At 46.9% G+C, this 22,261-nt stretch overlaps 1 protein-coding gene across 1 annotated transcript in view; it reads right to left on the bottom strand.

The window, feature by feature from the left end:
* The window catches only part of CNTNAP2 (contactin associated protein 2), a 1,725,059-nt gene that overhangs the window by 18,712 nt on the left and 1,684,086 nt on the right, over positions 1-22,261 (bottom strand). The window contains exon 22 of the mRNA XM_062195064.1: positions 7,297-7,536. Within this exon, the coding sequence (XP_062051048.1) occupies positions 7,297-7,536 (240 nt within the window). The remainder of the gene's footprint in view (positions 1-7,296; positions 7,537-22,261) is intronic.

The following is a 22,261-nucleotide window of genomic DNA, read 5'->3' as shown; positions in this document are numbered from 1 at the left end:
TGCTGGTGACTGAAGATGATGAAAGATTAAGTAGAACAGATCAAATGCACTAATCAGGCAATCTGAGTGTAAGAATGAGAAAAGGGATTTGCTAGAAATAAAGGTGTAATTACAAGAGCTGGAACGATTACTTGAGAGTGCTTACAGGTGGTAAAAAAAACTAGCAGCTTGTATTTATGAAGGAAACTGAATAGATGTATGCGGTTTTAAAACTCTTTTGCACATGAAGATATAAAAATTTATCATACAGTAGAAAGGAAATTTGGAATATAAACAAGAAATCAACTCATTTAAAATCCTAGCAATGAGGGTCTATGCCTTCACACATCAAACTCACTGTTCACAAGTGGTGAGTGCAAGTCTGAGATTTCAATGCAGTGTCTGAGCAGACCAGATATTCTGTGACCCAGTGCGGCGTGAGCAACACCAAGTAGTTCCCATTTGTCTGGGAGAAGATTCCCATCCCTGGGAGGGCTGACTTCTCAACTGACGTACACATCTGTGGAAGCCCACTGGACAAGTCTGGCTTTGGATCCTCACCCTGGATCCGGGAGACAGAGCCAGCGACGAGAAGTGTCTCCGATCTGCTCGTGTCCCTGCCACTTCCCTTGGGGTGGGAGTGGGCTTTGCGAGTTTCTGTTCAAGGACCTCTCAGTATCCGAGATGCAGCTTAGCTTTAGGGCAGGGCACCAGATAACTCAGAGCTACAGTGGGTACTGAACCCACAGCTGACAACTTCCAGGGGGCCTTCTGGGGTGAGATGTACCACCTCCTCCTACTCAACCGTGTGGATGCTAACCGTGTGGATGGTAAGGCAGTAACGGTCACAATCTTTAGATTTCCTTGTGTTTTAAAGTGCTTTGCTTACTTTCTTTTCCAATTTTTACTTTTCTTAATGATAGGTAAAAATTATGATTATAGGGTACCCTGTGATACTCTGTATCATGTTCACGTGTCCATCTCCTGCAACATTGTTTTAAGATGAAAACATTCAAAAATCCTCCCTTCTTTGTTTTTAATGTACTGTCATCTGTAGTCACCCTCCTGTGCAGGACACCATAGTTTATGTCTCTGCTTTAAAGTCACTGAGAACCTGTTAATCAGCCTTTTCCTATCCCTCCTCCTGCCCACCTGCCCAGGGCAGCCTGTGGTCAGCCTCTAAGAGATCAACTCTTTTTAGACCCCGTGAATGAGATAATATGGTATGTCTTTCTCACCTGGCTCATTTCATTAAAATAATGACCTCCAGTTCCATCCATGTTGTCACAGATGACAAGATTTTCATCTTTTTAAATTGTGGAATAGTATTCCACTGTGTCCATGTACCACATTTTCTTTATTCAGCAGTTGATGGACACTTAGGTTATTTCCATTTTTGGCCTTATCTACTTTAACAGCATTTGGTCTGTGTATGTTGTATCAAATGCCATGATGTGATAAACACCCTGCAGCTCAACGCCTTCTAACACAGCTTGGGTTGTTCTGCAGTGCAGGGCTGATGGCACCAGACTCTTGGATTTATTTTTTCTGATGTTTGTTTTGTTTTTATGCTTCACAGAATGTGCGTGACCATCTGTGATTGTCTTCCTGCTGGCAAGTCCATTCCAATCCACGGAAACAGGACTGCTTGAATTTTGATAGAATAAGACCAGGGCCGATAATTCTAAAGGTGAACCGTAGCACTTTGTGACAGTTCTGTGACCTTGACATAAACCTGAACTCTGCCTGGTCACCAGTGCTCTAAAAATAGTTCTAAGGACCATACAATGATGTTTTAGAAACAGGCTGTACCTATTCTCAGAGGAGGAAAACAAGGATTAACGGAGGTAAATTGGTTCAAATCAGACCAAATTATGATTAGGAAGGATTTCATCTATCATTTCCCCCTACGAAAAATGTGTTATTACAGCTCCATGCTAAGCTGTCATAGCTCTGAAAAATTATCAAATTATTTTCATTAAATCGACTCAATTTCTTATTTAAGTCCCTGCACTGGTAAAACTTTGTGTCTCTACTAGGTTATTCTATTGCCTGTGAAGGCTCTAGCCAGAGGCCTGTTGTCTATTACAGGGTGAATATCAGGTGTAGGAAGTAGTAATGGCATGCAAGCTTTCTCTTTGAAAAGAGAAAAGAAATGAATAGGAAATACCTTTCTTGCCATGTTAGATGATACCATGTCTACTTCCTGCTTCTAGGGATCTGGTGACCCCTGCTCCAGAAGGAACAGACTGCATTGCAGATGGCATCGCCTGGACTTGTGCAGTACACAGCCTAGCCAACCATAAGCATCTCCTGACAGCCCAAGGGCATTGCCGAGGTAGGGAGTTGCTCAGTTCGTAGTGCTACAGAGGAGAAAAAGGATCTCATCCCGTGAAGCCAGCATCCCTTAGAAGGTGTTTCCTGTTTGCATATTTGATATCATCCATCACAAGACCTATTGGGAGATGTCTTAGTTGTCATTTCCATCCTAATGCCAGGTGTCTGCAAAAGCTATCCTGCTGCAAGTAGGTCGTCCTGGTTGATTGCTAAGGTCTTTTGGACAACACAATGTACCTGCTTTATTTTCAGAAATGCACACACCCAGCATCATCTTCAGGTGACCTTCACATTAAGTATGAGGTGAGAGCCCTCTGGCAGTTTCCTTGAACGGAGGCTGTTCCTGGCATGTTGCACCTTTGCTATGGGTGTGCCTTCACGGGAGGCCATGCTGCAAACCGAGTACTCCCATTGCTTTCTAAACGTATTTTTATCTGATTTGATTTGAAAAGCAGAGTCACAGGTGTTCTATCTGCTGGCTCCCACCCCCAGTGCCCACAACAGCTGGGGCTGGGCAAGGCGGGAACCAGGCGTAGAGAACTCTGTCCAGGTCTCCCACATGGCGGGCAGGGGCCCAGCTATGTGAGCCATCAGCTGCTGCCTCCTAGGGTGAGCATTAGCGGGAACTGAGCTGGTCCTCCACCCAGGCCCGCTGATACGGGATGCAGGCATCTCATGTGGTGTTTTAACTGTGGTACAAAAATCTCAGCCCCACTACAGCCTGTCCATTTGAGTCTTTTTTTTCTTTTTCTAGCTTAACTTTAAGAGATTGACCAGGGGCCGGCGCTGAAGCGCCAGCATCCCCTATGGGTGCTGGTTTGAGACCTGGCTGCTCCACTTCCGATCCAGCTCCCTGCTATGGCCTGGGAAAGCAGTAGAAGATGGCCCACGTGCTTGGGCCCCTGGCTCCTGATAGGCGCAGCTCCAGCCGTTGTGGCCCAATGGGGAGTGAACCATCGGATGGAAGACCTCTCCTCTGTGTAACTCTGACTTTCGAATAACTAAATAAATCCTTTTTAAAAAAGATTCACCAATGGATTCCCTTTAAAAAAAAATTATTTAAGCTCTTTGAAATGTTTAAAAATCTTTAATGCAGAGACAGTGAGGTCTTCTCTATGCGGGTTCCCTTCCCCAGCACCCACAACAGTTGGGGCTGGGTCAGGCCAAAGCCAGGAGGCCAGAATGAGGAGTAGAGCAAGGGCAGAACCCAGGTGCTCTGACATCTTCTCCCACTTTCACAGGCTGAGTGGATGGATCTCCACCTTGGGTACGTACTGGGTAGGTCTCATGGGCATCTGGCAGCAAGTGCGTGCTCATTCGGTGGGTCTGGGTGGGCCTGGCATTCTGCATTGCTGAGAAACTTGCGGGTTTGCAAGGCACTTAATGAAATAATCCACTTCCGACCATTGCAGCCAGCACCAACTCATTCTCATTTTTATCCTCTCCGGTCCTAACTCTGCACAGACTCAGGGACCCTTCAGTGTTCATGTGAGAAATGGCATTTCTGTGGATACACTGTTGTTTGGCTTGTGAATGTCTTACAGTGAGGATTTATCTGAAAAAGGCAAAGCTTGCAAGTCGGAATTCAAACGACAAACCTAGGTCCTCCAACACCAGAGCGCAGTGGCTGATGTGAGTATGCCAGACCTGCTAAGAGAGTATCTTAAACAGACGCCAAAAGAAACCTGCTTTGACCTTCCCGTTAGTCCTTTATCAAAAAGCAGAAACCTCCATGAAGCGAGGCTGCCATGCATCCCGCTCTGGTTTAGCTTTTAAACCTTCCCTAAACCCCCTCTGGTGGCTTACTGGCCTTGAAGGAGATGCCGAGACCACCCCCCAGGTGCATCACTGTCTGACCTCTCAACCCTGTGTCCTTCCCACAGAGGCCTCTCCTCCCTACTAATCAGGTTCATAAGCTTCTAACTTGAACTACGCACTGAACTCCTTTTCTCAGCTCCTAAATACATATGCATAGTTTTTTTTTCTCCTGTTAACCAGACTTTTATCATCTTAATTCCCTGGCCTCCAGGCACAGAACAAAAGAGGGTAGAGGAACCTGTTTTCCTCCTTGACCAGAGCTACAGGAGGCTGCTGGGAGGTGACCTTCCCTCCGGTCCACAGCTGCTCTCTGCTCCCCTTCACCTAAGAGGAAAAACTCAGATCATGTCATTTGAAAGAGTTGGTAAGCTGTTTGTGGTCCTGTTAATAGAGTTCATGGCCAGATACATGTTTGACATAAGTACTTCCCAAATTTTGAAATGACTGGCAACTGGTTGACACCAGGTATGAACTTGTTGCCCAAATGTGAGTAGAAAATTTTCTGCAAAAAGCCCATTGTAATATCTGGGCTGCAGCATTTTGAGCTATTTACTACTCACAGAAATGTTTCCCGTGTACATTTTCATGAGTCAATCAAAAAGAATGAAGGTGTCTTGCATGAAGCAAGATTTAAAAAAAAATGAACTAAAACTGGTTCCTACAACCCTATTTCACAGACCTTAAAAGCAAGTCATTTGCTAATTAAGTCGTACTGAATTCTAGATGTTTCTGAAACTAGTTCCTAGGCAGCTGGCTTAGACCACACATGCTCGCAGCAGCATAAGAACTTGTACCATTCATTGTGTGTGTCTACTCTGGCACTTGGAGGAATTTATCTGAGAAATCACTCTTCCTCCGTGGCCCTGACATATGTCTTTTCTCCTCTCCCATTTTCACTCTTGCTTTTCTCCTTTCAGCATTAGGAATGTGTGTTCCTTTGTTCAAGCCAGCCCAGGAGGAAAAACCAGCCTGCTGTGTAATCCTAACAGCATTCATAAAAGGGAATTCTTTATCAGTGCCCTTGGCACACGGCGCCCCTCCGCATGTTATAGGGACCTGGAGCACGGTTTCATCTGTAAAGTGGCTACTCTGACAATGGGGCAATTTTGGCTGCTTTCTAAGCTTCACCGAACAACCCTGGCAAGGAATTAGGACGGCGAGAGCTGCACTGGAGCTGATAAATGCGGTGTGCAGGGCTGGAATATGATTCAAGCAATCAAATGCACACTGTGTATGTGAACAAACTGAAGATGGAGTGGGGGAGCATTTGGTGGCCATTCTAGCAAATTGTGTCTAATACAATCCCATAATTATTGCAGCTCAGCTTGGAATAAAGCTTGCTACATGTATAGGGTTGTGCTGAATGTTTTAAACACAGTGGCTCACATGGAATTCTATGAATTATCTCCACTTTGGAAATAGAAAAACTGGGATTCTGAAACCTGCTGAAGGGCAGTGATGCAGGCCCCACCCTTTCCTGTCTTTTACATTGCTGGAAGACCTACTGAATGTCACATTTGGGGGTCACTTAGAGATTGTATCCACTTCACCATGTAGGTGAAAAGGCGGAGGCTTAGAAAGTATACTTGAGGGGGCTGGCATTGTGGGTAAACCTGCTGCCTCCAATGCCAGCATCCCATAGGGACACAGGTTTGAGTTCTGGTTGCTCCACTGCTCATCCAGCTCCCTGCTAATGTGCTTGGGCCCCTGAACCCAAATGGGAGACTCCGAAGAAGCTCCTGGTCTCTGTCTGGCCCAGCCCTGGCTGTTGGGGCCTTTTGGGGAGTAAACCAGCAGATGGAAGAGTTCGCTTTAACACTGCCTTTCAAGTACATAAATTATTTTTTAAGATTTATTTATTTGAAAGAGTTAGAGACAGATCTTCCAGCTGCTGGTTCACTCCCCAGATGGCTGCAACAGCTGGAGCGGAGCCCATCTGAAGCCAGGAGATTTTTCCTGGTCTCCCACAAGGGTACAGGGGCCCAACAATTTGGGCCATCCCCTGCTGCTTTCCCAGGCACATTAGGCAGGGAGCTGTATCAGAGGTGGAGCAGCAGGAACTTGAACCTGTGCCCATATGGGATGCTAGTGCTGCAGGCCAGGGTTTTAACCCACTGTGCCACAGTGCCAGCCCCTCCTCCCTTTTTTCTTTTGAAGAAAGTATGCTTGAGAGGCTGGCGTCGTGACGCTGTGGATTAAGCTGCCTCATTCTTTATAAGTGCCCTTGGTATCCCATGTGAGTGTGGGTTCTGAGTCCTGGCTGTTCCACTTTGGACCCAGCTCTCTAATACACTGGGAAAGCAGCAGAAGATGGTCCAAGTGCGTGGGTCCCTGCATCCCCACGGAGACCTGGATGGAGTTTTAGCCTCCTGGTTCAGTGCTAGCCCTTGAGGCCAACTGGCGAGTGAACCAGAGAGTGGAGCATCGCTTTGTTCCTTCCTCCATCCCTCCCTCTAATCTGCTTTCAAATAAATCTTTCTAAAAAAAGAACACTTGGGTTGCTCAGAGCCAGCTTGGGCAGAGCGAGCAGTAGGAGCTTCCTGGACCCTCCAGACATAACCTGTCTGGCTACGCAGACATTGGATTTTCCTGCAGTTAGTTTTGCAGCCAATAGCCACATCTTTTCATTTGGGTCCTGTACTTTCAAATGACACGTCTTATCCCCTACAGAAGTGGGACCAAATCCACTCAACTTTATAAGCCTAAATGCAGCTCTTAAAGATCTGGAAGGCTATAATACTATTTATATAAATGCAGGGTTGAGAGGCAAATCTCTACTACTTTAGGAAAACATCGTTTCTGATATCAGAACATGAACCGTGTGGCTGCACGTCAGAGTCCCAAGAGGCAACAATGAGAAGGCGATTTGATCAGATCATCCCAGGCCACACCAGTCACCAGTGTAGGCATCAGTCATCTTAGATGAAGTCATTCATCCCTACACTCTTCACCTTTGTCTTTTCCAGGCACTGCACAAGCAGGTCACGTGTAAGTTTTGGGTTCTTTCACGTGTGTGCTACGGACTCCATACTCACTCCTTCCTTTGCTCTCTTTCTTAATCCTCCAAGGACACTGCCAGTGAGGTTTGGTATTAACTCACTTTACAGCTGAGGGAACCGAGTTCAAAGAAATAACGCAGTCCAAGACTGCTCTGGACTGTACCTGAATCCAAGTGATCCAAATGCCAGGGGTCTGTAGCAGACGACATGGGGGACAGTGTCAGCGGGGAGGCACCGCAGTTGGATTCCACCAGCTCGCCCTGGATGTGCACGTGGGCCGAGGCGTTCGTCTGCCTCAAGGCGGCCTTGAGAGGGGCGATCTGGTTGAACTGGACTCTGGAGAGGCAACCGGTGAATCCTGGCGTGTTGTATTTGTGGATCTCTTGGTCAATCTTCCCTGTTTCTGAAAGAAAACGAGAACATGGAAATCGGACTCCACTCTGTTCCAGCTGCAAGATACTGCACAATCTTACTCAGAGGTTTCAGTTTCAGATATTAAATTCTTGTAGATGAAGTATTAATGGCTGGAGAAGATGTAGAGCTGTAGACTGAGAACCTTGTGTACATGAGAACATTGGAGGGTGAGCATGAGATGTATCTGATAAAATATTGCATAATTGCCTTCCAGATGCTTGAGATCTGGCTGAAACTCACAGCTCTCACTTGGTTCTGGTTGGCTTTGCCCCTTTTCTGATGTTTTCTTTAAGATTTTATTTATTTCAGAGGTAGAGTTATAGTCAGAGAGAGAGAAAGACAGAAAGGTTTTCCATCTGCTAGTTCACTCCCCAAATAGGATCAGCCTGGCTCTGGCTGTTTCGGCTAAGCCAGTAGCTTCGTCTGTGTCTCCCATGTGGGTGCAGGACCCCAAGCAGTTAGGCCATCTTCTACTGCTTCCCCAGGCCATAGCAGAGAGCGGAATTGGAAGAGGAGCAGCCAGGACACGAACCAGCGCCCATATGGGATGTCGGCGCTGCAGGCAGAGGATTAGCTCACTACTCCACAGCATTGGCTCCTCCCTGAGCCTCTTAAACATATTGAAAAGGGCCCCCTTTCTGAGCAGCCCTCTTGGTAGACTATGGGTCTGCTTTATACCTCTATTTCCTTTTCATGGTTCTTTATTGAAAGAAGAGAAGGAAGGAAGAAAGAAAAACAGAGAAATTGAAGAAAGGAAGAGAGAGAGGAATGGAGGAAGGAAAAAGGGAAGAAACCCAGAGGATGGGGTGGGGGAGGAAGGGAGGGAAGAAGAGTCCCACAGCCTACAAGTGGGTGTCTCCTTTCTCTGGAGTCCAACCCCTTTGGGATGCCAAGGGTTACAGCATCCCTGGAGGGATGGTTTGGAGGCTTTGGAAGTCAGGACAGTTTACACGTGGGTTTAGGAATTGCCATGTCCCCTCAGTGTGTAAGCTCATCATCTTCCCAAACTTGCCCTCACCTCGGGGCTGAATCTGAGCGGAGGCCTTTCCAGTCTACCAATGAGCAATACAAGGCCTTGTCCTCACACCGGCTGGGTCAGCTGGGGTCTTTTTGGCCTTCAGACCCAAGTTCCAGCAGACACCAACCCACAGGTGTCCTTCCATGCCTGTGCTCAGCTAGTGCGAGCCTGGTGTGAGCTGAGAGCCCACTGAGCCCAGAGCTGCTTGACAACCAAGACTGTCTGAGCGGAGACTCAAATCATATATTTGGTGAAATTATGAAGGTCTGTGGTGAGCCAGGAATGCACATTTTTCTGAGCTTCTGGAATGTCTTGCAGGAGAGGTAGCACTAGGTAGAAGTCAGCTTCCCAGGGTGGATCAGGGACCAGAGCTGTGGCCTTGGTAGAAATGTCAACATAGCAGGCAGGGGCCACCCTGGGTGGATGACCTGCTTCCACAGTTCCATTCTCTTGGACCCTGCTCACTCCCCTCATTAGCTTTCCCCTTTCAGTGTTTTTTGTGTTGGAGAAAATCCCTCATGTTTCCGGTATTTTTCCTGCAGGTCTGGGTCACAGAAACAAGAATCTGATGCCCAAGAGAGCTGAACCAGTATTTCCACATCTGGTCAACCTGCCTCTTCCTCTCTAGGCTGAGACCCATCCTCCTGGGGCCAAGTCTGCAGCAGACCCTGTTGCTTTCTGAGAATCTGATGGTTCTGGGGAGGGGGCCACGTGATAGTAACACTAACAGCGTCTACTACAAACCCAGGACTGTCACACTGTGCTGAGTACTTTCCATGCAGTGTCTCAGTCTCCTAACCACCCTCTGAGCTAGACAGAATCTTCCCCACTTCATGAATGGCTACCCTGGTGCTTAGAGAAGTTAAGACTTTGGCAATGAAGAAACACTTATTATTTTGCATAAAAAACTTCAGCACAGCAAGTGCAACTGCTGCCTGTGACCCTGGCATACCATGTGAGCACTGGTTTGAGTCTTAGCTGCTCTAATTTCTAACCAGCTCCCTGCTAATATGCTGGGAAAGCAGGAGACAGTGATCCAAATGCTTGGGCCACTCCCCAAATTGGGGAGACCCAGATGGAGTTCCAGGCTCCTGACTTTGAATGGTCCAGCCCCAGCCATTGAAATCATCTGGGGAGTCAACCAGCAGATGGAAAATTTCTCTCTTATTGCAAATAATGCAACAAAGTTCTGAAAAAGAAAGCCAAATGTGTTAGTCTCAATTTCTCTGCAATACTGTATCATGTTTTTATATTCATGTGGATTTCTGGCATTTCTAACCAGAGACTCTATAGAAATGGCATGGTGAGGTTCCTAAAAGTATTTTAATGGTTATTAGATACTGCTTTAAGACCATGTTTCATTACAGCCTGAGCCAACATTGTGATTTTAAAAATGCAGTGACCTGCTGTCAAAGCTTTGCCAACAGCATTTAAAGCAGCAGCGAGTTCCACAAGTGCCTGTTTGGAATAGGATGCCATGTTTCATAAGCACACCTACAAATGGCAGCATAGCTGTCACTTCAGCATATTTGAATTTATTACACGTAAATTAGGTTAATCTGTAAAATTGATTGTGCTGGTCTCATACTGAAATCCAATACTAAAAGAGCATTTACTGTAAGAAACTACTTCCTGCAGGGAGACGATGCCGGCCAAAGCACTCTTTGGAAGAAACCTCTAAAGAATGCAAATTGTAGAAATGCAGAGCCCTCACTCCTGAAATTAAATTCTCAAGCTACAACCAGTTCTGTCATGTCTTCTAGTCACAGTGACACCGATTAGAGAAAATAGCCCTCGCACAAGGTTGACACGATTCCAGGTAAAAGCACCCCACGAATGCTCATGACGGTGCCTTCGAGCAGGTGCAGCCCTGGCATCGGCAGCATCTGCGTGCTCTCCCCGCTCACACCCACTCCCTTGCTGAATGTGAGCGACAGGCAGGGGCCTTACGAGGAAGGAAGAGCGAAGAGCACCTGAATGGGGAACAGAGCACAAAGCCAGCTCCCGAGGACAGGATTAGTGGACATCCCTGAGCACCTCTTCTGTAACTGAACAGTTCTCTGTGTGCCAGCTTCGTGAAAGAGATTTCTTTGTCCTTTGACGCTATGTATTCTTAGACATCCCGTGGGATCTATTCAACAGCTCATTTTTGAGAGTTTGGGGTTATCTTTTTTAGTTTCTTATCAATAGTCTTTTCTCCCAAGGGGAGGAATGTGATATTATGAAATATAAAATATCACTATTAATTTTTTACTTTTTATGAAATGGAGCCAAAAGATCGTAGAACATCAATGAGCTCTGATTTAGGGCTTTTGATTAGTGTCTCGTGTGCCCCTCACTGTGCTGGGGGCTGTGGAAGTCACCCGGCTTAGAATCCACGGGGCTCCGCATTGCTCTACAGGGCCTGAGGGGGACAGCTGGTCCCAAGCACTGTCTGCCCTTGGTTCCTTCCTACTGGGGGCATTTTAGGTAACTTGCAGATGGGGAGTTAAATAACATTAAATTATATGGTGAGGAAGTTCTTGCCACCTCAGTTCTCTCCTTCCCTCCTCCCCTCCTCCCCTCCTCCCCTCCTTCCTTTCTTAGGATTTATTTTACTTATTTGAAAGGTAGAGTGGGAGAGGTAAGGAGCGCTTCCAGCTGTTGCTTCACTCTCCAAATCGGCTGCCAAGGCCCAGGGCTGGGCCAGGCTGAAGCCAGGAACTAGGAGTTCCATCGAGGTCTCTCACGTGCGTGGCAGGGGCCCCAGCACTTGGGCCATCAGCTGCTACCTTCCCAGGTGCATTAGCAGGGAGCTGGATCGGAAGTAGAACTGCCTGGCCTGACTAGCACTGTGACATAGGAGGCTGGTGTCACAGGCAGCAGCTTAGCCTGCTGTCCTGTCAATGCCCTCTCAGCCCTCCATGGAGAGAGTGTCAGGTCAGCTCGGTTGGGGCCAGGCTGGCCCTGTCACCATGTCAGTAGCTGCTCTTTTCTCTTTTAATTTAGACTGATGCTTCAACATGCAGAATTACTGACTTCCATCCTATTTCCACACCATGTATTTTTACCATGACCTTCTCATTTTATGATTGTGATACAAGATTTCCCTTTAGGGTAAACTTTTTGATTTTAATATAAATTTTTTTTTTGTGAACATGATGTGTCTACTTAAGGAAAAATAATACATAGCTAATAGTAGAGATCACTGAAAAATGGCCAAAGGGTTACCAGGTATGGGATGATTGACAGTTGTCAATCGCTCCTCAAATGACCCTACCTGGGAGAACTTGATGCCCTTCCAAAACCTTTGCATGTCCTGCCTTAGGAGCCTCTGTTTTGGTGCGTGCAGTCTCTCCTCCTTCCCCTCCCTTCCCCCCTCCCCATCCAGGGTTTGGTTGTGTGGGATACAACCAAGAATTGTGGAGATGTAGACAGGGTTCACTGTGGTCCAAGGCTGGCTTTCCGCTTCATGCAGGAGTACGTATGCAGCCTCAAAAACAGAAAGGAGTAGTGCTTGGTGTCTTTAGATGCAACAGATCATCACACTCCTGTATTATTCCCAGAAGCACTAATGCCTAGAAACCCATCTCAACGTAAATGCACATACTTTGCAAAACACAGTTGCATTGCTCTTAAACTGACGCTCGTCTATGAATGCCGAAAGTCCACCACTATCTAAACCCTCCCCAGGCCTCCAGCAGGGAGCAGCCGTCCCTGGCCCCACTGCAGTCAGCAGCAAATGGGTTTTGACATGACTGCCTGGGTGAAGGCTTCACTAGGTCCTGAGAAGTCACACTGAGATTGGTGAGTGGTTACCGGCAGTGCACCTGAAACCATGGCTCAGGTTCTGGGAGGCTGGTACCATCAGAGTGTTAGCTCTCCATGTTAGGGCTGAGCATCTGGCCCCCACAGAGACCTGGCTGGGGTCAGACACAGTTTTTCCATTCTACTCACTTTGGGCCAGGGTTGTATAGACAATCAGTCAGCAGAGTAAATACGTGAGAAATAACCATAACAACTAGAACAACGATGCAAGAATACGAATCTTACAGAAGGCAAAATTTAATAAGCCCAGCTCTTCCGTTCCAACACCACAAAATTGTAGACACTCGGCAGGGCATGGATGTTGGTCTGTGCCACCTCCTGCTCAGACTACGGTTTGTGATCAGTCATGTCGCACCGACCAGCTGCCTTTTAAAAGACACAAACCAGAAATAAATCCGCATACATACTGATGTATATTGTTATGTACCGTGGCACTGTATTACTCTCTTAAAGACACTGATGAAATTTCATGGTAATTATGAGATGTTTTTCTCGTATGAAGGAAGGCAGGACCAAAATACGCAGGTGTAATCTAAGTAGCTCTTGACCTGACTCACATGCACCAGCAGAGTTAATTGCAAAGCAGCAGAATGCTGGGAGAAGCAGTTTTTTCCCCCCTTTTACACACTAGGTCTGCTACCTTTTAAATTTATGTATCTTTTCTAAGGCCTGGGAAAAATTAAGTGGATGATTTTTTTTTCCCTAGAGACAACTGTAAAAGAAATGTCTTCACGTGAAGACGCTAGCCTCCTACACTATTTTACAAGAAGGTAAAAGTATGATATTTCTTTGTTTCAACTAATCAAACATCCTGAGCTTTCGAGAATCCTCAATAGGGAACACTCATTACGATTTCTGGTTACTTTTATGATACAACTGTGATTTCACAGTATCAAAACCCCAGATACACAGGAGAAGATGTGATCACTTGTCTCCCAAATCCTAGACATTTCACATCACCCAGAGCACACCTCTGAAAGATGGATTTTTCTGCTTTTTTCCTGGATTGTTCCAAGTTGTCAGACATAAGGCAGCCTGCAAGGTGCTGGCCTCCCTGTTCCGCAGCCTCAGGTGCCCTGCTGCATGGCACAATTTTTCAGAGCTAAGAATAACAGGCTCTGCTGAAAGTAACACAGCCTTTCAGAAAAATGATGCACCTGTCACTCAGCCACACTGCAGGTGCCGGGACTTACAGCACGAGAAACGCAGCTTCTGAGTTTACCTCTTAGATGCTTAGTAAATAGAAGCTCTGTGTCCTAGCTTTTTGCTACTGCAAAACCAAATACTGGCAACTTGCGATTCCTGTGAGCTGGAAATGAACAGACCCACTTCCTACTCACTGAGACTGACTACACTTCAGCTTGTGCATTTCGACGTCCTAGCAGCAGAAATGGACTCCGAAGTACACATCTGTGGATCTGAAGTGCAGTGCAGGAAGCTAACTTCTCTCTGTGTGTGCGCCTTCCTTCTGCCAGAACTTTTTTTCTTTTTTTTCTTTTTCCCCTGTTCTCTGGGCTTCGGAGATCTATATTATACTGTAGGCAGCATCAAGGGAGAGCGAGTCTCCATTTTCAGTTTTTCCTCTTATTTCCCCTGCAAGTCAGTGATGGGTATTCCCGCCAACACTAGCAGAGGGTCAGCCTGGGGGGCAGGGGAACTGGGGGCAAAGGGAAAAGGAGGAGAGAAGGGCGCTAACCTCATATTTTTCACCGACAGCATCAGGAAGTGTGGGTGTGCAAAGCCTGTTTGGCAGTTTTTTCTGTATTTCCAGATGACATGTAATTGAAAGATTCAGGGAAATAAAATGTCATTTTCTTCCTTTGTTCTCACTTGTACTGTGATCCTCTCCCAGGAGGTCTGTAAAGCGACCTTACCAAGGAGAAAACCCCCTTGAGGACTAAGACTGCAGGAAAGTGGCCGCTGGAACAGGGGTTGAAAGCATTGCTCTCCCGGGGCTGTGGGAACTGACAGGCACACTTGGGAAGCAGAGGGGAGATGGTTTCTAGAAAGCATCCTGGGGTTCCCTGAATTTGCACTGCAGCTTAATCTGATGAACACCACAAAGAATTCACACCTTGGGACCTTGCCCTCGGAAGTGACATCCAAAAGACAAAGCCTACATGCTTTGAGGCTGACCCTGAAGCTCCCCAGGGTCATCACACAAATTTGAACATCATGACTGCAACCACCCCGTGTGCTACCAAGGAACTAAGTGCTGAGATCACCATGCGCGTGTGTTTCTCCCTCAGTGGCTTTTTCTCTGCTGTACCTCTGAAACCAAGACCTTCTTCTTCTGACTGGGTCAGAGCGATGAGGCTGGGAGAAGCCATCTAAATGCCAGTAAAGTAAATCTCATGAGATTTTCACGGTTGAGACATGTACTTGCACATGGGTTATTGATAGCCACTATTTTATTTTACTTTAAATTTTGAGAGGCAGAGAGAGGCAGGGGAGTGCTCCCATCCACTGGTCCACTCCCCAAATGCCCATGACAGCTGAGAGTGGGCCAGGACTGAAGCCGGCAGCTGGGAATGCAATGCCTCATGGGTGCCAGGAACGCGATGGCCGTCATCACCACTGCCTCCCAAGGTCTCCCTCAGCAGGAAGCTGGAGTCAAGAGCCAGAGCTGAGACTCGAACCCAGATGCTCTGATGTGGAACATGGCATGGTAACTGCCAAGCTCAGTTCTGCTCGCATAAGCAGCATTTTCAGGGTAGATCTATGATATGAACAGTGGGCTGAATTTGATCAGCAGGTGGACATTGGTGAAGGGACAACTAACTCCAGGGGTATGACTCCAGGTTCACATTGTATTACTGATTTGGATAAGAGCACCAGTGGCACATCGACCAATGTGTCACGTGGCATTTAGCAGTTCCCCACAAGACAACAGGCTCCAAGCCAGAGGGACTTTCAGAGGCACAAATGGTTTACCAGAAACAGATACCTAAGTTGTGTAGTTGGAAATACCACCTGTTTTCTGCTCACCTTCAGGACCAAACTGGACTTGAGATCATGTACCCTGTGGCCCAGGTCTGGGTATTTTGTTGAATTATAGGTGATTTAGGAGTTGAGAGAGAAGTGTGGTGGGGTCAAGGAAAGGAAGAGGATTCTCCTGTAGTAAGTGGATTCTGAGACTGTCCCCTGGAGTGATCAGATTAAGCCCAGAGAGGTGTTGGGTTGAGCAGGACTTGGAGATCAGGGGACAGGTCACGCAGGGGAGAAAGTCGGTCCTCCAGCCTAGTTATTAGTGCACGGTGAGGGAGAGGGAAGGGTTCCTCACTCCTAAAATGAAGTCTCCACCAAAAATCCCAGGAGATCAGGTGGATTCTCCCAAGAATCCACAACCCTTTAAATCGGAGGCCATGAAACTGGGGGGCAGTATAATGCCCTTCATATAAAATGAGATTCTGAGTGGTCTGGTGACTTGGCTGAAAACCGCTCAAATCAGCTATCACTCTGAAAAAGTTGGGCGACCTGTTTAAATGCATGGGCTCAAAGCCTGAACAGGGTGGTCTGCTCTTCTCTGCCTCCTCTCAGCAATTCTCATGCCTCTGGGATTTCTGAAACACAAACGGTGCCTCATGGTGAATGTAATAACGAAAGGAGCAGTGACATTTTCCCCAGATCCATCCCGTGATTTGTAGCAGATCTGCTAACGTTGGGTCTTGGCCTAAATGAATACTTAATAACGATAATAGCTAAAGATTCATGGAGGCCTTACCATATATTAGATACATGCTTAGTATTCTAAATATGACATTTTATTAAAATTCACAGCCACTCACTAAGACAGATACAATTCCCCACCCATTCTGATCGCCACCTACTGAAGTGACTCACCCAGAATCACATTAGCTAGAGAGTGACAGCTAGAGTGTGTCCAAAGCCCCCTCTCTTAACCCTAATTGTGCCAATTAAGATATAACCCAGATGCCTGGATACCACAGGAGGCCTCCAGGACATTCACCTGGGAGTTCCTCCTAGGACGTGAGAGGCTGCCTTGGGCTTTATGGAACCCTCTCCAAGCTTGCAGATGGTGCCTTGCACTAGGGCCAGTGTTTGGCTGTGGGTTAAGCTGCCACTTGTGGCACCAGCATCCTATCCTGGAGTGCCGGTTCAAGTCTGGGCTGCTCTGTTTCCAATCCGTGGCCCCTACTAATGTGCCTGGAAAAGCAGCAGAGGATGGCCGTAGTATTTGGGTTCTTGCCATCCACTAAGAGACCGGATGGAATTCTGGGATCCTAGCTCTAGCCTGGCCCAGCCCTGACTGTTGTAGCCATTTGGGGAGTAAACCAGCAGATGGAAATGTCTCTCTTTCCTTCCTCCTCTCACACCACACACATGCATACACATATACACACCGTGTACCTAACCCAGCCACAAGAGCAGCCCCTCTCTACCACAACTTTCAGATAATCCACTTAAACTGAAGATGTATCCCCTCATAATCCCCCCTTATGAGGACAGAAGTATTCTAAGTATGAACACAAAAGACAAGGAAGACAGAAGGGAATCGGAGCCAGGCGCTGCTCCTGTGGCACCTCTAATTTACCTAAATCAAGGGACTGCTAAGACTCGGGTGGGGTTTAGATGTCTGTTGCTTTTCCTTTTCACAAAAGGCAAGGGGTTCTTTCTGAAATGTTTGCTCGGGGGCCTTCCTTTCAGCTCTGCTGGTGTGAGCTGCTTTCTTATTTTCCCAGTGGGGCACATGCCACGGTCCTGTCATTATTTCTCCTCTTCTGTCTGTACATGTTGATGATGCTTCTATCTGCACTTCAGAAGGTGCAAATTACAGCGGCTGCGGCACCTTAAAGAAAATGCATTTTCCCACACTGCACTCATTTTCTGTTGGTGTCATGCTGTGTGCTTTTTTTTTTTTTTTTTTTTTTTTTTTAGTTTTTCAGAGCAGATCAGAGCTTAAAATATTTTAGCAGGCAATTGTGTTAATCTCTCCTCTCAAACATGTTATTGTGAAGCCTGGGCATCCTGGGGAAATGAATCCACTTGGAAGATGTTTTTTTGGATGACTGGGGTTGAATTCTTTGAGCATGAGCACATTTAAGTTTTTCTAGCTTATTTGTACAGAACACTTCCTTAACCAAAGAAAACCGAAATCAAGGTCATGCTATGATTTTCACACATCCCAGGCATTTTTACTTTTAAGTATTCTTTCCTCCATTAAAAAAAATAAAAAATGGTATATGAGAACCGTGATGGTATATCAAGATATTATGTTTCCTGTGACCTAAATTCTCATTCTTGTCTTCTGATTTAAAAAAATTAGAATATTTTTTGTGAGACCTTAAAATTAATATGGACCTGCTAAGCCTAAGGGGTGTGTCAGTCTGTATTGGATGGCTTGGGGCTGGAGGCCTGAGTGAGAGGGTCGTTTGATTATGCTGTGGACACAGCAAGAAGCTATTCCCGGAATTTGAATTTTTGAAAAAGGGCCAGAGGAAATCTTTCTTTTGGGTCATTTGCCTCTGTTTTCCCCTGATGGAATAAAGACTGTGCTCCTGTGTGCTATGGGGCACGGCTGCCTTCCGCTGCATTGGAATTTAGCGCATCATTCTTGAGGTTTTCTCACTCCTGAAAATTACCTCTACCATCCCACCCAGCATTCTTTAATCTGTATGCAATTTTAAAAGCAAAATAATCATTGCCTTCAAAAGATGATATTCCTTAGCTATGAGGCTATCTACTACCTATTCTTTGCAATGTTTGGCCTTGGATAAAGTTGAATGAAACAACTGTGCATTGCATTTTTGGCAGTATTAGCAAAGCAAAGTCTTGCATAGGCCAACTTTTTCCCGGAATCTCATTCACTAACTCATTCATTCCTACAGGGACTCACTGAGTAGCTAGCTATTCTATGCCAGGTCTCGGGATTCAATACTGAATAAAAGGACAGGTTCTGTTTTCAAGACTGCATAATATCCTATTGGATATTCTGACTATGCTAGACAGTGACGTTATTTGTGGAAGGAATTAGTGACTGAGTTAGTGAGAGAGGGGAGGGCTGTTGTAAGGGAGAGCTCACAGACCAGTACAGCAGGAAGCAGACATCTGTCCTTTCTTTGGGCCAAGCCTCGGAAATGCTACTTCAGGAAGACAAGCAGAGAAAGGGATGGAGGGGAGACACTGCTTTAGGTGGGAAGGGCAGGGAGTCTACAGGCATCCGCTTGAGTTCTGCACCAATGGAGGGAAAGCCCGCAATCGCCCAGGGGAGAAGCATTCCTGGCAGAGGGAACAGCAACCGCAGGGGTCCCAGGGAAGCGCACCTGTGTGTTCTTGGCTTCCCCTGGAAGACTCAAAGCGGGGGCTGCACAGAGGGTGGATTCTGCTCGCCCAGGCATAGACTGGCTGGCTTTCAAGCTTCCACTCAGCAGCTCTGCATTCAGTTTGGCCTGAGAGCCCCGAGGAGTCCTGGTAGGTGAGGCAGCTATGTGTGTCCAAGGGATGGGGCTGAGGTGGCACCACGGCGCCCTGTGCACGGTCCAGATGTGGAAACGACAGAAAATGGCGGGACCAGGCCCTTTAGTAATGTGCAGGGGACATCCACCAGAGCTGCTGTCCCTCAGCAGATAATGCGTGTGCGGTGCCCAGCCAGTGGCCAAAGACATAGAAGGATCCTGTCACAGGCTGAGTTGTGCCCCCTGAAAACACAGGTTGAGCTCCTGAACCCCAGCACGTGTGACCTCCTGAACCCCAGCACGTGTGACTGTGACCCTCTGTGGAAACAAGGTATCTTGGAGATGTAATCCAGTTAAGAGGAAGTCATGTTTGATTAGGGTGGGTCATAATCCAGTCACTGACGTCCTTAGAAGAGACAGAGAGACACAGACACACAGGGAGGCATGGAATGAGGTTTTTGCTTCCAGAAACCCACAAATGCCAAGGATGGCTGGCAACTTCCAGAAGCTCAAAGGGCAGAGCAGTGTCGCCCTCGGAGTTCCCAGAAAGGGCTAGACACTGGTGACCCGGGATGTCTGACTGTTCTGGCTGTAAGCCTCCCAGCTCATGGTGCTTCCGCAGAGCAGCCCGTGGACAAGCAGGGCAGGCCCCGGGGACCGCGTGCCACCCTAGGTCCCTGGCCATGTCGGAAGGAAGGCAGGGAAAGGGGATTGAGCATTTTCCCCCCAAGAAACACTTTGCAGATGACAGCCTTGGCTACCGGTATGTGCAGGCTTAAATCTCCCGCGCACCCACACCAAGGACACAGAGGTGGGTGCTGCACAGCAAGGTGAGACCTGCCACAGAAATGGAAACCGCCACAGCCACAGCCACAGCCGCCACCACAGCTTCTTGTGCATCTGAATTTAGTGTGTAATTAGTTAAATCCTTTATGAACACACAAAAGTCATTACTCCCGTGAGTGCTGGTGCAGAGAAGGGGATCGTGCTGGTCTTGAGTTACTTCTCCTGTATGCTTGTGGCTCCCACTCGGCCATATCCAGTCTACACCGCTTCAACCCTCCAGCTGACTCAGCATCTTTGAAGTGTTCACTGCTGAGTTTAGAAATCTTACAAATAAATCGATCCAGTAGTTATAGGGCTGTGCTAGTATTCTGCATGTTGGGCAGGTGTTCAGCCCGGCAGTAGAGACGCCTGCATCCTATACTGCAGTGTCTGGGTTGGCTTCCTAGCTCTGGCTCCTGACCCCAGCCTGGCAGGAAAGAGTGATGGCTCAAGTAATTGGGCTCCTTTCGCCCATGTAAAACCTGGATTGAGTTCCCAGCTCCCAACTTCAACCTGGCCCAGTGCTGGCTGCTGTGAGCATTTGGGGTGTGAATCAGTGGATGGAAGCTCTGTCTCTTTATCGACCTCTTTTGCTCTCTGCTTCTCAAAGTACAAAACAAATCTCTCACGTTATATTCAAATGTCCACTTCCTGTTTCAAAATTAGAGCCTTTCTGAGTTTACCAGGGCCATGTCTTCCTCTAAATTATTGTTTTGGAGAAGCAATTTCTTCCATTGCTCTGTGCCTGTTCTCCCCACCACCCAAGTGCTTGGTATTCTCTGAGTTCCTTTTTCTTATCTACATCCTCCTCCTCTCCCTGCTTCCAACTTTTCTCCATATCTCATCAGGCTTGCACTACCAGGAATGTTCAATCTAAGTTGGAGAACATGTGCTAGGTCTAGATGAGGCCTGGAATCCCTGTGATTACTTTAGAGCAGAAAATGAGGTGTCGTTGCTTGTAAAATTAGTTTTCATTGCATTGTAGATTAGCTTATCCTTACGCCTTCTATTAATTGTGAGTCTAGTACCCTCCCAGTTCTGCCAGCCCATGGTTGCCAACCCGCAGTACTTGCCAAGGTTCCAAAGGGGTTCATGGGTTCTCATAGAAGCTACTGATATATAGGCCACTATTTCTTTAGATCCCTATTGTTAGAAAATTCTATTATATTTTTCATATCTGGAGAAAAGTCCTCAATGATTAAAAATGGTTTAAAGCAATGGCAAATCAAAAAGCATTGTATCTGCACTCAATCTTCAACTGAACATCAAAAATGAACAATTAAGATTTCCTGTAAGTAAGAAATATTTTCTTGGGGCTAACATTGTGGCATTGTGGGTTCAGTCTCTGCAGCAACATCAGAATCCAGTATGAATGCTGGTTTGAGTTCACTTCCTATCCAGCTCCCTGCTAAGGCACTGTGGAAGGCAGAAGATGGCCTAAGTACTTGGGAGAACTGGAGGAAGCTCCTGGCTCCTGGCTTTGGCCTGGCCCAGCCCTGTCTCTCCCTCTTTTTCTGTAACTCTGCCTTTGAAATAAATAAATAAATAAATAAATCTTAAAAAAGAAGAAATATTCTTTTCTGCAGATAGTGAAATTCAAGAATGCCCCACTATTTACCCTGTTCTGTTAAAATTTATTCACCAAGAGAGAGCACTAAAAATATGCCGGAAAATTTAACACATTGAAACGGCACTACTGAGTTTTCCGTGGCATTTCCACAAGAAAAGATATTTTCCTCAAAAGAAACTGGCAGACTCACATATTCACTTTACTCTAGCAGGGTAACTGCACCTTTAATTTTTCTATTCTGACAACGACCCACAGGTGATGGGCACACAAAGAATGAGGGAGTGGCCTGCGCAAGCCGCATGTGCTGTAAGAGCAGAATTGCCAGAGCTCCCGCTAAAAAGACAAATTTTCACATTTAGTATAGAATCTGCATCGAAAGGAGAAACCATCCTTATGCTTATATTGGAAGGAAGGATTTGCCCATGCTGCAACTGTGTGGATGTTTTAGAAGGGCCAGCCGGCCTTCTCTATTCCCCATCCCCCCTACCAGTGAGCTCACCCAGGAAAACAACACCAGGGAAAACTGACATGAGGGGCACATATCCCCTGCAGGTTCGGGGCTGAGCAATTTACATGCATTAACTTCTAATTGTCGCAGCGCCTCTGTGAAACAGGTGCTATTATTATTTCACCCTTTGTTACTTTGCCCGGAACTGCTCTGCTCTAATGTATTTCTGATCACGTGCTTGGAAGGAGAATATCCGAGTGTAGTAATCCACTGGGAGGGGAGGCTACTTCTGTTTTGTGGAAAGTTAAACAAAAGGAGAGCGCCCTAATTGTGTTTCCATGAGAGCTGCCTCTCTGCAGCCCGGGCAGCCTTGCAGGTGGATGGGACCTCCCTAGGTTCCTGGTGGGTAAAGGGGCCCCCAGCCTTGTCTCTCTCCCAAGAGCTGCCCCTTCTCACACGCTCAGTCACCAAGTTCTCAAATAACCCGCTTGCTCGCGTTTTCCACTTAAGCCTGCCCTGTTTGCCATTTGACTTCTCGCGATCGCAGTGGCTGCCTGCCATCTTGCTTGTGGCCTCTCTTTCATCAAACGGTGTTTCTCATACAGAAAAGCTCCCCCTGTTCCCCTTCCT

The sequence above is a fragment of the Lepus europaeus genome, chromosome 1 (assembly GCF_033115175.1).
Source record: "Lepus europaeus isolate LE1 chromosome 1, mLepTim1.pri, whole genome shotgun sequence".
Classification (NCBI taxonomy): domain Eukaryota; kingdom Metazoa; phylum Chordata; class Mammalia; order Lagomorpha; family Leporidae; genus Lepus; species Lepus europaeus.
This window is presented reverse-complemented; position numbering and strand designations above follow the sequence as displayed.